General features: G+C 46.8%; 1 protein-coding gene and 1 long non-coding RNA gene across 11 annotated transcripts in view; one reads left to right on the top strand and one right to left on the bottom strand.

Annotated features, from left to right (window-relative positions):
- Nucleotides 1-13,863, bottom strand: part of LOC144616881 (uncharacterized) — a 66,337-nt gene extending 52,474 nt beyond the window's left edge. For 6 of the 10 annotated variants that reach the window (XR_014137971.1, XR_014137970.1, XR_014137968.1 and 3 more), the window contains exon 1: nt 2,761-3,285. This is a non-coding gene — a long non-coding RNA (uncharacterized LOC144616881). Of the gene's footprint in view, nt 1-2,760; nt 3,286-12,436 lie in introns of those variants that run through there. The other 4 variants (XR_014137969.1, XR_013556692.2, XR_014137972.1 and 1 more) reach the window with 3 other exon arrangements.
- Nucleotides 13,864-13,892: 29 nt separating this feature from the next.
- On the top strand, nt 13,893-18,430 carry DUSP6 (dual specificity phosphatase 6). The gene is made up of 3 exons (XM_060656815.3): nt 13,893-14,745; nt 15,387-15,824; nt 16,898-18,430. Exons 1-3 carry the CDS (start codon nt 14,346-14,348, stop codon nt 17,203-17,205), a joined length of 1,146 nt encoding a protein of 381 aa, XP_060512798.1. The 5' UTR covers nt 13,893-14,345; the 3' UTR covers nt 17,206-18,430.
- Nucleotides 18,431-19,227: the final 797 nt, after the last annotated feature.

The raw sequence follows: 19,227 nt of genomic DNA, 5'->3' as shown, positions 1-19,227 counted from the left end.
GTAAGGTCTGAAAAATACAATAGGATTTTTTTATTTTACTTATTTATTTGGCAGTCAAAACTGTGTAGAGAATGACGAGTTCACAGGAAAGGCAATCCATACGGCATACAAGACAGGAGATGTTGATATCATCTATCAGATTGGCAAAAATGTTTGCGAGCACGCTGTGTCAGCTAAAGTGTGGGGAAATACATTACTGGTGGCAATGCAAACCAGTATAATGGGGCGTTTGGGGGCTATCTATCAAAATTATAAATTCACATGCTCTGACCAAGCAATGCCACATTTAAGACTTTATACTGCAGATACACCTGTGTACAAAGGGGGTAAATGTGCAAAAGGTCGTATTCATTGCAGTCACTGCTTGCAATAACAAAAAAGATTATGTGCAACCTCCATATCCATCAATAGGTAAGTTAGATAAACAACAACAACAACAACTATGTAACATGTGGAGACATTTGAACAGGAGCTTTCTTCTAACACATGGGAAAACCACATTCTGTAGTTCCAAGTCCCCTGACAGTAGCAAACACATTGTTATTTTTTTCAAAATAGACTTTATTTTTTAGAACAGCTTTAGCTTTATAGCAAAACTGACCAGGAAGTACAGAGATTTTTTTTTTTTATAGATCCCCCACCCCTACACATGCACAGCCTCCCCCACTACCCACATCCAGCACCAGCATGGTACATTTATCATAACTGATGAACGTACATGGACACATCACTATCACCCAAAGTTCATACTGTACATAAGGGTTCACTCTTGATGGAGTACATTCTATGGATTTTGGCAAATGTATAATGACACGTATTCACCATTAGAGTATCACACAAGATAGCTTCGTGTGCCTAGCGGGGTGCCTGGGTGGCTCGGTTAAGCGTTCCACTTCAGCTCAGGTCATGATCTCACGGTTTGTGAGTTTGAGCCCTGCGTTGGGCTCTGTGCTGACAGTTCAGAGCCTGGAGCCTGCTTCGGATTCTGTGTCTCCCTCTCTCTCTGCCCCTCCTCTGCTCGTGCTCTCTCTCTCTCAAAAACGAATAAACATTAAAAATGGTTTTAAAAAGAAGATAGTTTCATAGCCATAAAAATCCTTCGTATTCCACCAGTTCATCCCTGCCTCCCACTAACCTTGGGCCGTTACTTGATATTTGCATTGTCTCCATAGCTTTGCCCTTTCAAGAGCGTCATATAGTTGGAATCACAGAGTACGTAGCCTTTTCAGATAGGCTTCTTTCACTTAGCAATATGCACATAAGTTTCTTCCGTGTCCTTTCATAGCTTGATAGCTCATTTCTTTTTAGTGCTGAATAATATTCCATTGGATGAATACAGTTTATCCCTTCACCAATTCAAGGACATCTTGATTGTTTCCAAGTTTGGGCAATGTTCAATGAAGCTGCTATAAACATCTGTGTGCAGGGTCTTGTGTGAACGGTTTGCAACTTCTTGGGCAAATACTAAGGAGCATATGAGTGCCGGATCATATGGTAAGAGTATGTTTAGTTCTGTAAGAAGTTGTCAAACTGTCTTCTAAAGTGATTATACCATTTTGCATTCCTATCAGCAGTGTATGAGAGTTCTTGTTGTTACACATCCTCACAAGCCTTCGGTGTTGTCAGTGTTCCGGATTTGGGCCATTCTAATAGGTGTGCAGTGGTATCTCTTTGTTGATTCGGTCCGCATTTCACTGAGGACATTGAATGTGAAGTCTCTTTTCATATGCCATCTGCATATCTTCTTTGATGACGTGTCCATTAAAGTCTATGGCCGATTTTTTAATCAGGTTGTTCATTTTCTTGCTGCTGAGTTTCAAGAGTTCTTTGTATATGCTAGATAACAGTCCTTATCAGATGTGTCTTTTGCAAAAATTTTCTCCCAGTCTGTGGCTTGCACATTTTTTTTTTTTTAAAGAAATGAATGTCACCTTGAAAGACTGAAGGGGCGCCTGGGTGGGTCAATCAGTTGAACGCCAGACTTCAACTCACGTCATGATCTCACACTCATGGGTTCCAGCCCCGCGTCGGGTTCTGTGCTGACAGCTCAGAGCCTGGAGCCTTGCTTCAGATTCTGTGTCTCCCTCTCTCTCTGCCCCTCCCCCGCTCGCACTCTGTCTGTCTCTCTTTCTCTCTCTCAAAGTAAATAAACATAATAATAATTAAAGACTGAAGCAGAAGGGTGCCTAGGTGGCTTGGTCAGTTGAGCATCTGACTTTAGCCCAGGTCATGATCTCACGGTTTGTGAGTTTGAGCCCCACATTGGGCTCACTGCTGTAAGCACAGAGCACACTTCGGATGCTCTGTCTTCCTCTCCCTCTGCCCCTCCCCTGCTCTCTCTCTCTCTCTCTTTCAAAAAAAAAAAAAAAAAAAACAATTTTAAAGACTGAAGCAGAAATTATCAAATGGCTACACTATTAATAAATGGATAAATATTTATTACTTTCCCTTTATAACTGATTCTTTGTTACCAACGTAGCCATGTTTCTAGTTGTTTCCTGGAGCCCTTTGTAGTAAAGGAATCTAACGAGTAATGGACGAGTACCTGTAAATGCAGACGGTGATATTGTGATATTTTAACTGCCCTTAAAATATGATCCTATTTGTGTAAGGATTAAAAATTTTTGTTTCTCTGTAAGCTGTAGTGTCTCAATTTCTTTGTGACCAATTTTACCAGTAAGTTTTCCAAGAAGTACATGTTAAGAGAGAACAAACGAATTAGAGTAATTTAGTGTACCAGATCAAGTGTTTCATTAGAACTTACCATTTATTACTTAGGAGAATGCACCTCAGAAAGCACCATATATCATCTTCTCTTTAGGTGGTCCTGACACGCCCCCTTACTATATCAGTCTGTAACCATGTAGTTGATCTATATAAAGACAAGTGCTGTGGATGGAAGAATGAACACGTCAGTCATCCAACATGACCGTCCCTTTGGATCTAGAACTTTGAATTGTCCTAAGAGCATGCTGAATACTACGTTCAAGACATTCTCTCTTATGTCACAATCCCACCTTTAGCTTTGGGAGGGGAGAGCGTCCCCCATGTGACTTATCTTTTTATCCCTCAGAATATCTTGCACCGCCTTAGCAGGTATATCGAGCATAGATTTGTTTAAGAGGTAGAAGACAAAGTGATTTGGGCAAAATTTACAGCATTTTCAGTCAGCAGTGCTTTCTGTGACACTTTTCCAAAGAGACGAGAGAGTTCCGATGTCGTCTGGGGCAGTGATTTGGAGATCTCATTGCAGGAAAGGGCCAGGTAGCAGATGGAAAAGGCATGACCAGGTGCCCATTGCTAAGAGGACAGACTCCAAGACCCAAGAAAGCGAGCACAACCGGAAAGCCTCACGCCCAGCTCTTCACTTAAATGGCCTCGTGTTAACTCCTTCGGCGAGTGTCCGATGCTCCCCACCCCCGCTGCCACAACAGGAACGATAGAAGGAACACTCGTCACACTTTTGCTTGTAATGGGAAACGATGGAGCGACAGGCTTTCTTTACAAAATCTCACTTTTGCAACCGAGCATGTTGCAAGCATGGTAAGCACTGAAAACTTCTGCAGTGGCTTTTCTCTCCAGGGTGCACTTCTGATGCTTTCCCTGGGCTTTCTGCTTTTCTGTGGGGCTGGGATTTTTATAATAAAAGTAAGAGGCAAAAGGCAGTTTCTCTCCTGGAGTGGAATTAAACCATTGGCATTTAGAATAACATTGCCCGCTCCTTCCTGGCTACAATTATAAGCATCTCACAGACCTCCCTATGTGAGGTAAGGTGAGTATTTTGTCATCTTCTATTAATAGGGAGGGATTCTGAGTCATGGAGGCCTAAGTGATTTTTCTAGCCCCAGAAATAAAAGGAATAAAACGACGCAAGATGATGAGCACGTTATTTTAAGAACAGGATGATTTGGGTGGCATAGCATCATTTTCCTGGACAGTTGCAACTGCTTCCTAATTGGTTTTCCTGCCCCTGGTTTTCCTCTCCCCTGCAATCTACTCACCTCTTTGTTATTAGAATCATATTCTGAAATCATGTCACACCCTCGTATAAATATCTCTGATGACTTCTCACCGCCTAATGAAAAATTCCAAACTCCTTAGCATAGCATCCAAAGCCCATTTGCATCTGGCTTTACACTACCTTTCTTGTGTTCTTTGCCGCTCTGCACTCTCTGTACTGTTGTCATGCATGGCCATGGCTCCAAGGTGGCCATGCCACCTGTCTCTCTGGCCTAGAGTGCCTTTCTTCTCCTGTCCCTCTGGGATGAGGGAGAGGAGAAATCTGCATATCCAGATATTGTTTTCTCTGGGATACTTTGCAACACTCAAGGCCCAGGAACCATTTCCTCCTCTTGCTTTCTTTCTGTTGCAATGATCGTATTAACTGTTACATTCTAGCTACCTGGACATGAGTCTATTCTACCCAGTCCAATCTACTTTTTGTGGACAGCAGGGTCTGAATCTGACTGATCTCCACACAACCCAGCGATCATTTCAGTTCGACACACAACGGGTGCTCCCTGCGCTTGATGCCATTTTCAAGAAAAACCTTCCTTCAGGCAAATCCACAGGCAGTTTTGGGTACGGTTTCAGGGCTCGTGAAAAGAAATCAGAGTGAGTGCCAGTTCAAGAATGGAGCTTTCAGGGCACCTGGATGGCTCAGTCGGTTAAGCGTCTGACTTCGGCTCAGGTCATGATCTCACAGTTCGTGGGTTCGAGACCCACGTCAGCTGTGCTGACAGCTCAGAGCCTAGAGCCCGCTTTGGATTCTGTGTCTCCCTCTCTCTCTACCCCTCCCCTGCTCGAGCTCTGTCTCTCTCTGTTTCAAAAATAAATAAACATTAAAAAAAAAAAAAAGAATAGAGCTTTCAAGGACAAGCAGGTTAGTTATGTTTAACATTGCATTCTTCTGTTATGAAGTTCTGATGTTTGTGGGTACAGTGTACTATTTGATTCCAGGTAACCACCCAAAACATTTCCATACTTCCTGACTAGAGCTGATGGGTGAGGAGCCTGGCTGGCTGGGATATCATTCGGAGCTTTCCAAAGTCTGGCCCACTTGTGTGAGCCACTCCTGACTGCTGGATTACAAAACACTTGCCTGGGCCCTGCTCTAGACATTCTGAATCAGGGTCCTTAAGTGAGAGGCCAGGCTGTGGACCACGAGCAAGTACCTCCAAGGTGTTTCTAAACATTTGAGACCCACTGGTCTGGCTGGGAGCCTCCCCCTAGGCAAGGAGATTTGGGGGGGATAGGTGTTGTGAGTGAGTCGTTCTCACTGCAGGTTGCATATGAGAATTCTCTGGGGGATTTTTGAGACCCTGGGACCCCCTTTATATCATTTAAATCAGAATTACTGGAGATGGGACTTGGGCCCCTATGTTTTTTGAAACCTTTGCTTCTGAACCAGGTTGGGGATAGAATAAATGCCAGAATCTTTGGACAAAAATCATACGTGTCTAGTGGTTAGAGCTCCTGTTTACATGACACTTCTCACCGCACTCAACCTCACTCTCGCTAGAAAAGTAAATCTCATACCAAATTTAACAAGTAAAAAAAATACATGTTTTAATAGGTAAGTGTGGTTATGCAAACTGTGTGTGGCTGAGGAAAGGTCTTTCTCTCTACCCTCAGTGCTTTGAGTAACAGCACCTTGCACGAATAGGCCATCCTAAAGGAAAGGCAGCAATGTTCAATATCAAAACCAGTGGGCTTTAATCTTGTGGGGGCAAGATGCTAGGTAAAGTGGGGGGTCACATGGCCCAGGGCCGGAGGCGACATGGTTACACACGTAGGTGGGCTACGAGATCGGGGGTCCTATCACACTTCCTCTGACAATCACCAATTTCAGCAGTAGAAATATACATATTTTTAGAAATAAACATTTCTTACTACAAACTAAAACAGACAAACAAAAAAAGGGGTGCTTGGGTAGCTCAGTCGGTTAAGTGTCTAACTTGATTTTGGCTCAGGTCACGATCTCATGGCTTATGAGGTCGAGCCCTGAGTTGGGTCTGTGCTGACAGAGCAGAACTGCTTGGGATTCTCCAAACAAACAAACAAACAAACAAACAATAAATAAATAAATAATGAGTCTTTTTCCCTGGGAACTGCTTAGGCAAAAGATTGAGGAGAGGAAAGGTGGGAAGAGGGGGGCATGACCTACCAAGCATTTAGACTTTTGGCGTTTGGGTAAAGAATCTGAAAGTTTTGGTGGGTCCAGAAAAACGCGATGGGAATTCACCAAAAGATGCACCCTTGTCAGATGTTTAACAAAAATAGCCTTGGAATCATACATGTGCAAAAATCACTACAGAAACTGTGCTAAGCAACTGGTCTGTTTACTTAGGGCTGGGGAGGGGTTCTATATTGTGTCCTCCAGCACAGCACCCTTCCCCCACAAATGGAAGATTCCTTTCCATTCCACAGGACACTGGCTCTCATACCTGGCTCTGCCTCATCCCCTTTTTCTACCCCATCCGAAAATCTCCTCCTGGCAGGAAGACAGTGGAAAGAAGGAACTTCTCATCAGATGAGGTTTCTTAGATGCAAGGAGGTCTTAAAAAGTTGAGGACCCATGACACAAATGGGTGCTCCCATTAGAGACTGCAAACCCAGGTCGCTGAGAGATGGTGGTTACGTTGCTTGGGCCGGTAACCTCCCAATTGCCCTCTAGCAGAACACGCAGTCAACAGGACTGGCCTGAGCCGGCAGCACCGGGGGGTGGGGAGAACATGCTGCCCTGTGGCAGGCAAGTCCGAGACTGCTGGGCAGTCCCTCTGAGGCCAGCAGCAACCTCAGTGTCACCAATTTACCAGAAACTGTGATCTCCGGGCTGCTGAGAAGTAAAGCAATTGACTCTCCAAAATTTTTTTCAAAATCTTGTATGGATAGTTTCTATTCCTGAGAACAAACGGACACTGTCGTGTTTTCCACTATATAATCCCCTTTCAGCAAGGTCAATAAACATTAAGAACTGTGTGTTGAGGGCGCCTGGGTGGCTCAGTTGGTTAAGCAACCGAATTCGGCTCAGGTCATGATCTCGCGGTTTGTGAGTCTGAGCCCTGCATTGGGCTCACTGCTGTCAGCACTGAGTCCCCTTCAGATCCTCTGTCCCCCTCTCTCTCTAAAAGAAAAAAAAAAAAAAAAAAGAACTGTATGTGTGTGCGTGTTAATAATAAAAACAGGTAACTGTCAATGAATTATTACTGTTTCAGGACTGTTCCTACCCCTTTACAAAGAGAAGTCATTCATTACAATAGCCCTGTAATATAGTATCCCCATTTTACAGATGAGGACACTGAGGCATAGGGAGATTATGTGATCTCCCCCAGAGTCACATGATTAGAAAATTTGTGAGTCAGGATTAGAATCCAGGTTGGTCTCAGACCAACCCCAGTCCTGGAGTCAATCCAGAACTCCCAGTCTTGACAAGCAAAATAAAATTTAACAAGTTATATAGAAGTTGCCGTTTTATAACAGGTTGAATTCACAACAGTCTGCATGGAGTCATGCTTTAGAGCTATACCTATCAAGTAGGGAGCAAAACATACCTACTGGACAGGTTTCCAAGGGACCGAGGTGCAAGTTTGGATTCTTGTGTAATTACCTGACATTTGAGTCCAGCCTTCCCCACTATAAAACCGGAGTAACGGTATATCTGCTTGGCAAAGGTATCATGGAAGCAGTTAGATTTAATTTAACATCTATAAGGCTGGATGTAGAAGAGATTGTAGCCCTTATGTTGTCGTTGTGTTTTTTGCAATATACCCAAATATAACTTTTGTAATTAACCCCTCAAATGGCCGAAAGCAGTGTTGCTTACACTGGAGTTTGGAGGCCCCTGGGGTTCCCTCAATGTATTCTGGGTGATCTGCAAGTTCTTAAGTTTAATCGATGAAGCTAAAGTGTGCCTTGCTTGTCTTGTGGACACACATAATCATTTCTACTGATCGCTGAGGCAAAAGGGCTGAGAGGAAATAGCACCTACTTAGAATAATAATTAGTTCTCTTACCCAACAGTTATTTGTATTGTTCACACCTGCATAAATAAAGGAGCACAAGATGAGGAGAAAAGTCGCCAGAGGAGCCAAGGCCCACACAAGGAGGCACAAGGCAAATGTTCTGCGTGTAGCTGCAGCATGGCTAATGCCCAGGAAGCATCAATGATGCTTCATGACATGACTGGGGAGCTTCTGGCAAGACAGCTACACATAGTCCCTTGCCTCCCCCAAAGGCAAAGCCTAATTTCCCACTAAGGATATTGCTGGGCTTTGGAAATAGTACAATGGGAAGCAAGGCATCATCATCCTTTTCCAAACAACAACGAGAGTAACAAAAAAACAGTGAGTGAGCTTAGCTGTCCTCAGAGATGCCAACTTCCTGATGACTTCTTACATACACATTTACATATGCTTTTGTAGTTCTTATGTTTTGAAATAAAGGATACGAGGGAGGAATCAATGAATGTATGCAACTGGAAGGAAAGGGACAAATGCATCTGAAAGAAGAAATCAACATTTTATCTTTCAACGAATTTCCTCACTAGACTGTCTAGCTTCGGAAGAATATTCTAGATCACGTCTCTATGGGATCCTGAATGTCTATTAATGTACATTCCACAGGGCGATGGGAAACAAAACACAAGAGAGCCGATGAAGACCGTAATTTTTCAGAACTTAGCCTGACTGAGGCCAAGGTCTGACTTCACAATGGTTCATAGTTTCCTTTGGGTCATGTCATTCTGGCAAGGTGCAAAAGTCCATCTCCTTTCTAGGAAAGCTCCAACCACTCCCTGGATGTGACTGTAGACGTGTAATTCTGGCACTGCTGCTCCCTACCTACCTGTTAGCTGCTGTCTAACCTAGCTTGCCTTTCTCCCCACCTCCACGTTGTTTGGGAAAATCATTAGCCTGTGCTTAATAAGACCCTTCAGCAACTCATCAAGGGGCAGGCTGTTTGACTGCAAGCCAGGATCAGCAGTCGTGGTATTTTAATTTGGGGCTCATGCTTGAAACTCCTTTTGGCTTTCCCTACGCACGGCCTATCAGTGTGCAGAATGTGTGTTTCCTATTGTCAGGCCTGTGGGCCTCTTGTGTTCCACAGTTCCTGCTGTTCAGACAGAACTTGCTGTCTTTGTGAGGCACCTGTCAGGAGAGTTCAGCTCGAGTTTTGTGAACCCCATATGCCCTTTCAATCAGGTCTGTGTCAAACACATTTCTCAACTGCAGAGAAATTCTGTTCTGAGGCTTAGCTGTTCAGAAAGCCACTGGCTGTCACTTTGAGGGCCTCCTTGGGACTTCTAAAAGTGAATCTTGAATATGCCACAAGACTACATTTTAAGTCAGACCTTCCAAAACACTCTCATTGATGGAAAACTGAGCTTATTTTCACACGATGTGTTAATAAATATTGTATTCACAGAGAGATTACTTCAAGAAGATTAAAAGTCATGCTAACTCTTCTGGGTCTAGTAAATTGCAAGTGTCCTCAAACACAGGAAAATGTCTGCAAAGTTGGAATGCTTCTCCAATAGGCAAGCAAGCATTCATAAACAAAAGACTTACTTTCAAGGGGCTTTCCAGGGGAAACACTTGATGAAAAGAATTCAAGCGGGAGTGCTTGGTGCATTCACACAAATACATACACACACAGAGAAATTAGGACATGTAACATTGCTTCTGTGCACTTCTGAGGGGTAAGGCAAGACCTGCTTCATGCTCAAATCTGGAAACACCGTTTTCTGCATATGAATGATACCCTCAGCAGGGAACTGGGGCCTCCGGAAATCAGAAAGCCTGTGGTTCTTCCTGATGCTAGAATTCTTCCGAGAGCCTTTTTCTTGACAGCCTGGGCAACAGGGCCAGGATGATGAGGATCAAGGCAAGATCACCAGCAACGGGGAGTCAACTTTCTGCAGGAACAAGGCAGTGAGTTTTAAAAACATCATCTTTTGAATACCCACTTTGTGCCCTACACTTTTTGGGTGTCTCTAATCCTCCTAGGCCCGTAATGAATGTATAACTATTCCTAATTTTACACACTACTGAATTCCCTTGTTTTTTTCCACAGCACTTTCACTTTCTAACATACTGTATAATTCCTTTGTTTATTGTCTGTCTTCAACAGAACGTAAGCTCGGAGTGGGGGAAGGGTAGGTATTCTTGCCCATTTTATTCCCTGATTTCCTGGGGCCCAGAATAAAGGAGTGAATGAGTGAATAAACGAATGAATGAACGAATGAATGGAGGCCAGTGAGGCTAAGTGACTTTCTCCTATCAAACTACTAGTGAGTAACAGAGCTAAGGTTTGAACCCAGGCCCACGTGCAGTGCTGACACACTAGATTAGTAATGGCAGTTGTCAGGATTAGAATCTAAGACAAATTCGGAGGAAGAAAGATATGCAGCATTTAGTGCACGGCTGACTAATGAAGAGGTGTGTGCAAAGAAGATAACCAGATATAAAACGGCAGGGAAATAAGTCTAACTTTTGATCTTTGACATTGATGGGGAGGGTGCAACAGACTATGTGAAGCTGAAAAAGCCTGGTGGTCAAAATTCAAAACGTAGAACTCAATCCTTCAAATTTTGGCAGGGAACAGCGCAGTGCGTGGGCTCCATCATACCCTGTAAAACACATATGTGCTAATCCTTAATGGTCTGACCTCAAATCTTGACCCCACTGTTTGTTACTATGTGACCTCGTGCAAATTCCTTAAGCGCTGTGAATGGGGATGATTTTCATGGGGTTTTCTGGAAACTGACCAAAATCATGCATGTAAACACAGAAATCAAAACCAAGCCTTCCACGTAGTAAATGTGCAATCTACATGTTGTTTCTATTTTATCATTTTGGTGTGGCTGGAGAAGAGGGTGTTTAATAGGGGACCAGTTAGGCAGAAGTTAGAAAGGTAGCTGGGTACTTTGTGTTAGCCATCTTAAAGGATTTTGACACTGGTCTGTAACAGCACCTGCTTTGTTTGACAGCTGAATTGGGATGGATTAAACTGCCTGGGGCATTCCTCAGAGGGCTTTTCTGTAGACTGCCAAGCTCCAGGCGGGCTGTTAGGCAGGCCTCAAAGGGCATCTGGATGAAAAGGACTCAGACCATTGTGCAGGCTGGGAATTAACAGCGATAAAAACATCAACAGCCAATAGCACATCACCATCATGCCAGGAAGCTTCACCCATTTAACCATCTCAGAGAACCTATGAAGTGGATATTTTTATTATCTTCATTATGCCACATGGAAGATGAGGTTTACAAAAGATGACTTAACCAAGGCCGAACGTTTAGGAAGTGATCGGGGCACAATTTCAACCCTGGCCACCACGCTTCAAAGACCCTTTACGCCCCTCTTCTTAGAACCGAGTGGTCCGAATGGCATTTTCTAGAAAGTGCTGAGAAGAACTGACATTCCGTTGATGTAGGATTCGGAAGCATAGGTCAAACTAAGCGTCTCTGTCTTCAGGTTTGAGAAGTGTTGCGGTTATCCTCCCAAATTCATGCCCAGGTAGTGCACTTTTACAATAGCTAAGTAACAACCGACTTCCCTCCCTGTCTCTTCTGTTGGAGATCCCAGGCTGAAAGATTTTACCCTTCGCAGTTCTACTGCAGAGCGTCCTGCCTCGCCCCCAGGACCCAGTGACTGGAACGTCTTGGGGTGGGAAGGACTGTAACAGGTGGGGGTGGATCGGAGGCTTCAACTCCAGCGCAGGCCTCCTCCAGTTGGAACTAGATGATACCCAGTGAAATATGGGAATTTTGTTCCAAGGGATGCCCAAAAAAGGCGCGGGGAGAGCGCGCGGCAACCCCCACCTTCGTTGAACACGCTCCTCCAGGGGCGGCCTGCTTGCAGCACAGCTCCAAAATTGGCAACCTGGGCCTCGCAGCCGCCTTTTTTTAGCCTACATTCCCCAAACCAAGGAAGAGGCGGGTGACTAAAAATGCAAATCGGAGCCGGGGCGTCAGCAGGCAGGCCCGTGGGTGCGGGGCGTCTGGCTGGGGGAGACCCCGCGACCTCAGGTGCCCTCCGCTATACTCGCGGTGGGCGCCGGGAGGGGCACTTGGGGAGACACGCTCCCCTTCGAACCACTGCCCCCGCTTCCGCCTCCCGGGCGGCGGCGGGACTATGCGCGGCCTCTTTTCCGCCGGGGGTTAGGGAGGGGAGGCCGGATTAGGGCCCGCGCTTTCCGGCCGCAGGGCCCCCCTGCCCCCAGCGCCCGGCCGGCGGTACACAGGTGGTTTTCCGCTCGGGAGGGGCAGGCCGCGGCACTTTTATATAACAATAGAGCTCTGCGCGCGGGGTCTGCGCCTCCTCGCCGCCGCGGCCCCCACCCGGCCACGCCTCCATCCGGCCCCCGGCCGGCCCGCCCTGCTCCCCGGCGCCGCGGCAGAAAGCAGCGAGCCCGCCTGGCCGGCACTTCCTCAGTTACCTGCTGGCCCTGCAGAGCTGCCGAGACGTTCCCTGCGACTCCCAGTTCTCCGTGGGAGCAAGGGGTCCCGGCAGGCACTCCTCCTCGCCTCTTACCCACCCCAGGCCGCGTCGGAACCCCAGAGGCGCGCTTTCGGCCCACCACCCGACCTCAGGGTAGCCCAACGCCCAGCGCCAGCTGAGCCAGGAGGCGGGGGCGACCGGGTGCTGGCCAGGAGCGCAGCGCGCAGGCGCAGCTGGTGCTCGCTAGTGCCCTGCGACCCGCAGTGGAGGGGGTTGTCAGGGTGAGACCGAAGGCTCCCCTCTGACAGGCCTCTCTAGTCTACCGTAGCCGATCGCGGAGCCTGCGCGGGCCCCCGCAGGCCTTGCGGTAGGACTTCCCCCACGACACGCCGCTGGTGGGGACAGCCCGCCCGGCTCCGCGCGCCCAGAATGCACCTAGACCCGGCAACCGCGCCAGACCGGCTCCTCCGTCGGAAGCCGAGCTAGCTGCCCAGTAATGATTAACGAGCGCAACCCCCCAGCGCGCGGTGGGTGACCGCAGGAAGGGGGGGGGGGTAGGGCTTGGATCCCCGGAACAATGGCTCATAACGCCCCAGGCCGCTGGAGGGGAATAAAAGCATCGAACTGTCCAACCAGTTTGTTTCTGCAGGCTCCACTGTTTAAAAACAAAATAAAGTAATTTAAACGCTATTAAAAACAAACAAAAAAAACCCCATCAACCTTCCTCCCTATTATCTGGACAACCAGGCACTTGTTTGTTTGCTTGCTTGCTTGAAAATGTTCCAACAAAATCCTAGTTTGTTTCGAAAGATGTTGGATTAGCATTTAACACCTCATCGGTCACTAAAGCCCAGGCAGTTCACCAGCCCCAACACAGCCTCAGCTAAAAGAACATCAGAGCAAACAGAGCTGGGTTTTTTAAACTGGCAAACAAATGCCACACACCGCCTAAAGAAGGGCGGAGGAGGGGGGTTCAGGCGAACTCCTGTCCAAATGAGTTTAAAGGGAATAAAAAGGAAAAAAAAAGCACAAGTTTTCTTAAAGCTAGCTTGCGAACACAGGCGTCACGAACAAGGGCTTTTGTGCCTGCTAATTGCACCATTTGTGCGCAAAAGTTCCGACGCGAAGTGTGAACTCTCAACAGAAGGAAACATGAGACAACTGAAGTGCCCTGGTTTATGTGCCCCGCTCCTCCTCCGCCGCCGCCTCCTCTTCTTTCTCCTTCCTCCCGCCGAGCCCGCTGTTGCAGCTTGTTTGCACTGGGGCTTATCCGGAGCGGAAATTCCTTTCCGTTTTTGTGAATGACAAACTCATTAACAATTCATCAACACAACCTGTTCCAGCCGGCCCGTCCCCACGGCAACAGCCCCTTCCGCAGCGCGCTCATTGGCTGGCCGGGAGAATGTATCCATTGAGACGCTCGCTGTTTGTATCCATTGAGGAGCTGCCTCGCGCAGGGGGTGTGCGAGGGTTGAGTTCAAGGGAGAGTGAGCAAATCGAGGTTTGAATAATCCGAGGAGAAAGACGCCTGGGCGGATTTGAGGTGCAGCCTTGAAGGGAGGGATTAGGAGCCGCTGGACTTTTTTTTTTTTTTTTTTCCCCTCCCCTCTTAGTAGCAGGGAGTCCGAATTAATTGGATTTCATTCACTGGGGAGGAACAAAACTGTCTGGGCAGCTTCATTCAAAGAGATTCATTGACACCAAGAGCGAGCGGCTGCAGCGGGGTGCAGCGGGAACCGCCGGCTTCACTTCTGTCTCGCTTTCCCCAACCGCTAACACGGTCTGGGAAGGACGAGGTGGAATTAAACCCCGCTCAGAGAGCGGCAGCTTCGCGTAGCGCGCTCGGCCTATGCCTGCCCCGAGGGGCGTCTGCTAGGCACCCCGCCCTCTCCGGTAGCTCGACCCCCATGATAGATACGCTCAGACCCGTGCCCTTCGCGTCGGAAATGGCGATCAGCAAGACCGTGGCGTGGCTCAACGAGCAGTTGGAGCTGGGCAACGAGCGGCTGCTGCTGATGGACTGCCGGCCGCAGGAGCTGTATGAGTCGTCGCACATCGAGTCAGCCATCAACGTGGCCATCCCGGGCATCATGCTGCGGCGCCTGCAAAAGGGCAACCTGCCGGTGCGCGCGCTCTTCACCCGTGGCGAGGACCGGGACCGCTTCACCCGGCGCTGCGGCACCGACACCGTGGTGCTTTACGACGAGAGTAGCAGCGACTGGAACGAGAACACCGGCGGCGAGTCGGTGCTTGGATTGCTGCTCAAGAAGCTCAAGGACGAGGGCTGCCGGGCGTTCTACTTGGAAGGTACGCGCCGGGGGAGCCCCGCGCGCGGGGCCGGGCGGGGGTCGCGGGGCTGTGCGCTGCGGGCAGGGCACGAGGACTGCAAGTGGCCCTGCTGCGCTTGACTGGCGCTTCTGAGTCGCGCCGCGGGGTCGGGGGACAACCGCCAGCTACCGGCTGCGAACCTCGAGCGTCCCGCACTCGCGAGCAGGCTGGCGCAGAATCCACCAGCTTCCGGCCACAGGCACGGGTTGTTTCTTTCTAACGATTCCTCCTGCCTACCGGGAGTCTCCTCCACCTGTCCCTGCTTTCTATCGTTCGATCTTGAATTGAGATTTGCAGGACAGGAGAGGTCATGGTGTGTGTGTGTGTGTGTGTGTGTGTGTGTGTGTGTGTGCAGATCGCACCTCCTGGTCCCTCAAAATATTTTTAAAAGTTGCCCTTTTATGCATCTCCGGATTTAAAAGAAGGGTTTCCAGGGAAGGCGGGCCTGTTCGTTCCACTCCCGAGGGTACACATTTAAGTGTCTTTCTGTTATAGTTGGGTCTGTGTGTAGGGGGTTCGTAGGGTGCTGGGGTGTTTCCTGCGCCCGGCCGCGGCTCTCACTAGCTGTGAAAACTACTACGGGATCTCAGGTTACACTATTGCCTTTCTCGTCCTGGCAGGTGGCTTCAGTAAGTTCCAAGCCGAGTTCGCCCTGCACTGCGAGACGAATCTAGACGGCTCATGTAGCAGCAGCTCGCCACCGTTGCCAGTGCTGGGGCTCGGGGGCCTGCGGATCAGCTCTGACTCCTCCTCGGACATTGAGTCTGACCTTGACCGAGACCCCAATAGTGCAACGGACTCGGATGGCAGCCCGCTGTCCAACAGCCAGCCTTCTTTCCCCGTGGAGATCTTGCCCTTCCTCTATTTGGGCTGTGCCAAGGACTCCACCAACCTGGACGTGTTGGAGGAGTTCGGCATCAAGTACATCTTGAACGTCACCCCCAATTTGCCGAATCTCTTTGAGAACGCAGGAGAGTTTAAATACAAGCAGATCCCCATCTCGGATCACTGGAGTCAAAACCTGTCCCAGTTTTTCCCTGAGGCCATTTCTTTCATAGGTGAGACTAATTAAGAGTCCTTCCTCAGACTTTTAAATGCAAAATTCCTAGCCATTCATAGAACTTAAGCTGTTAACCTTTCTTGCTGCTTGTTAGCATGTCTGATTGCAGGTCTCTAATGTTACAAGCAGGGAATTCTGGTTTATCTTCTTGCTAAAAGAAAGAAAAAGTGCCTATTGACATGGCTGCAGACCACAGGTGTCTTTGAAATGGTGCTTTCTGACACTTTGAATTCAGTCATTTGAGAGGGGGCTGTGTATTATTGGGCAACAGAATTTTCTCACAGTCTTTGGACTTGGAAAAGGCTAGCTAGAAGTCCTCCTCATTGACAGGAATTTTAGCACTGCTTTATAATTTTAAAAGATCTGACAGTTATTTTAGGACATCAGGTTAGTTGTTGGAAAGCTCTATGAATGCTAGATGTTGTAATTCAGTTGAATGTTACTGTGATACGGGTTCACAGTGAGACAGTGAGGGTAACCTGAGCCCAGCAGGAAGGACTGTGGGCTGGAAGCCTGGAGAAGCGAATCTCCAGGCATTGTAATGCATTTCCTATTACAAAGGAACTCATTTTCAGGCCATGTCGACATCCTGTTCCTCCTAATGGGCTGTCCCCTGTGACTTCCCTCTCTCTTTTAAAATGCCTGAATACCTCCATTGTTAGCTGCACAACAGTTGGAGAATAATTTAATAGACCCTTGCAGTCTGCTTGTCTGTATAAAAGGCATTCAAGACCATATTGCAGGGTTTCTGGTATTCACATGCTGAGGCAAAGAATGCACACATTAAGGATTTTTTGTTGTTGTTGTTGGCAGAAACTTAATACAAAAGCTCCCTTTTCAGAAAATATCTGAAATATGTAATTGTGCCCAGTGTACATGTTTTATCTTAATGATACGTTTTCTGCTGCCTGCAGGGTCCAGCTGCCACACACGATTCTTCTTTCTTTCTTTCTTTCTTTCTTTCTTTCTTTCTTTTCTTTGTCTTTTCTTTTAACTCACTTTTTAGACTAATCATTCACAAAGCGTGGTTTTCGGTCTACTGAAAGCTTGCCTTTCTTTTTGTGTTTACAGATGAAGCCCGGGGCAAAAACTGTGGCGTCTTGGTGCATTGCCTGGCTGGCATCAGCCGTTCGGTCACTGTAACTGTGGCTTATCTTATGCAGAAGCTCAATCTGTCAATGAACGATGCTTATGACATTGTCAAGATGAAGAAATCCAACATCTCGCCCAACTTCAACTTCATGGGCCAGCTGCTGGACTTCGAGAGGACGCTTGGACTCAGCAGCCCCTGTGACAATCGGGCCCCCACGCAGCAGCTCTATTTTACCACCCCCTCCAACCAGAACGTCTACCAGGCGGGCTCCCTGCAATCCACGTGAGAGGCCCCACACGCCTCACCGGATGTGTCCGTTCCTTTAGCCGTTTCTCTTGGCAGCATCAGCTGGGCTGCTTTCTTTGTACACGGCCGCAGGTGTCAGAATGACACCAGTTGTCTGTATTAGACGAGGTTCCCACGTGTGGAATTGGTTATTACCATGGGAGAGATTTGCTCCATTCTTGTTGGAAGAACAGAACATGCTGTATAGATACGGGCCATAGGTTCGCTCCACGCCCGTGTGTACAGCCTACCCAGGCAGGGACTGGAATTCTAGGGTCACCAGGTATATAGGGTAGGACCAAATGGTAGGGGAGGAGCATGTGTTTAGGGCCTCGTATGACTGTTTCTTTTTGCGCCTGGAACTGATTACATACTGTCTTCAGTGAAGACGGATTCAATTTTGCATATAGAGGAGCCAAAGAGAGGTTTCAGCTCTGTATTTGTAGTATCAGTTTGCAAAAAAATATAAAAAATAAATAAATAAATAAATAAAGGTAATAATAAAGAAAACAAATCTGATACTCCATTTGATTATTGTAAATATTTGATCTTAAATCACTTGACCGTGTTTGTTTGAATTGTGTTTGTTTTTTCTTTGATGGGTTTAAAAGAAATCATCCAAAGGGAGAGCAGTATGCCACTTCTTAAAACAGAAAAACCAGAAATGTTTGCTCTTTTCTAATCCAAAGGGTATATTTGCAGCATGCTCGACTTCACCAACTCTGAATCACGTTTTCATGGACACTGTTCTCACTGAGACCTTGTTATGGTGCAGCCTTTACTCTCTTTCATATATCTTCCTTGTGATTTTTTTTCCCTTCTTAATGTAGTTTGACTATGCCTTACCTTTGTAAATATTTTGGCTTGTGTTGTCTCAAAGGGGATATCTTGGAAAGACACCAAAATCATGGGCTCACTTTTTTTTTTTTTTAAACTTCAGCTGTGCTAAACAGTACATTACCTCTGTACAAAATTCTTCAGGGAGTGTCACCTCAAATGCAATACTTTGGGTTGGTTTCTTTCCTTTTTTTAAAAAAAAAAATTTGTATAAAACTGGAAGTGTGTGTGTGAGTTTGGGTACCCGGTTGATAGGTGAAGTGCATATGATTGTGGAAAGGGAGAGTCAAGTTGCCCCATTATGTTCATGGTGTAAAGTTTTGAGCTGAAATTTATTATAAGAATGTAAAACCTTAAATTATTAATAAATGACTATTTTGGCTATTGAATGTGTATTTTTTTTTTTTAAATCTCTCTTTAATTGTACCTACCTGTGAAGTGATACTTTTAAGGAATTTTTCAGCGGGGAAGTGAAATTGGCTTGTAAAGTACTACAGGAACAGCAGGGCAAAGTTCCCATCGCCTAAGCAATCCCAGGAATGTTTTTCAGGTGTAGTTTATGACATTAACCGCTTGCTTCAAATAAAGATGACATCATAGAATGAACTGGCTGTATGATGTGTTCCGACAACACTTTATGAATACAACTCTGGCCCATTTAAGAAAATAGGAATGCCCTTGAAGAAAAATGAAGCCATACAGCACACCTTGCTGAAGTATAAAGTTTGGCTATTCCTGAATAGTCATAAAGAGGGGGTTCCGGAATAACAAGATAGTCACAGTGTTAACCTCTCTCCTTCCCTGTCAGGGCCTTCTACTCGATAATACACATGCCTGGGAGAACTAGGGACAATTGTTGTGCCAGTTTGTTACTGGGGCACTTCTACCTGCAAGCTATCCTAGTGTCGGAATATCAAGTGAATTGGAAATGATGTCTCCCCTTTCCTTGCTCCCGCACATGTGGCAGGCATAGCTAAGCTTCTCACCAAGCCTGGATGTGGGCTTTAAAATTGCACATTGACACTTGAGCTAAAACTTTGCCACTCCTGTTCTAATGTGCTTTGTGCTTAGCTGGTTTAGAGTGTGGGCCAGACGCTACTACTGAACCTTATGTCGAAGTTATTTTAAACAGTACCTTTCGAGGTAAAGGCTTAATATCCTGTCTTTTTCCTTGGGACATCCCCTC

The sequence above is a fragment of the Panthera onca genome, chromosome B4 (genome assembly GCF_046562875.1).
Source record: "Panthera onca isolate mPanOnc1 chromosome B4, mPanOnc1 haplotype 2, whole genome shotgun sequence".
Classification (NCBI taxonomy): Eukaryota; Metazoa; Chordata; class Mammalia; order Carnivora; family Felidae; genus Panthera; species Panthera onca.
The sequence above is the reverse complement of the archived record's forward strand: the minus strand, read 5'-3'. Positions and strand labels throughout refer to the sequence as shown.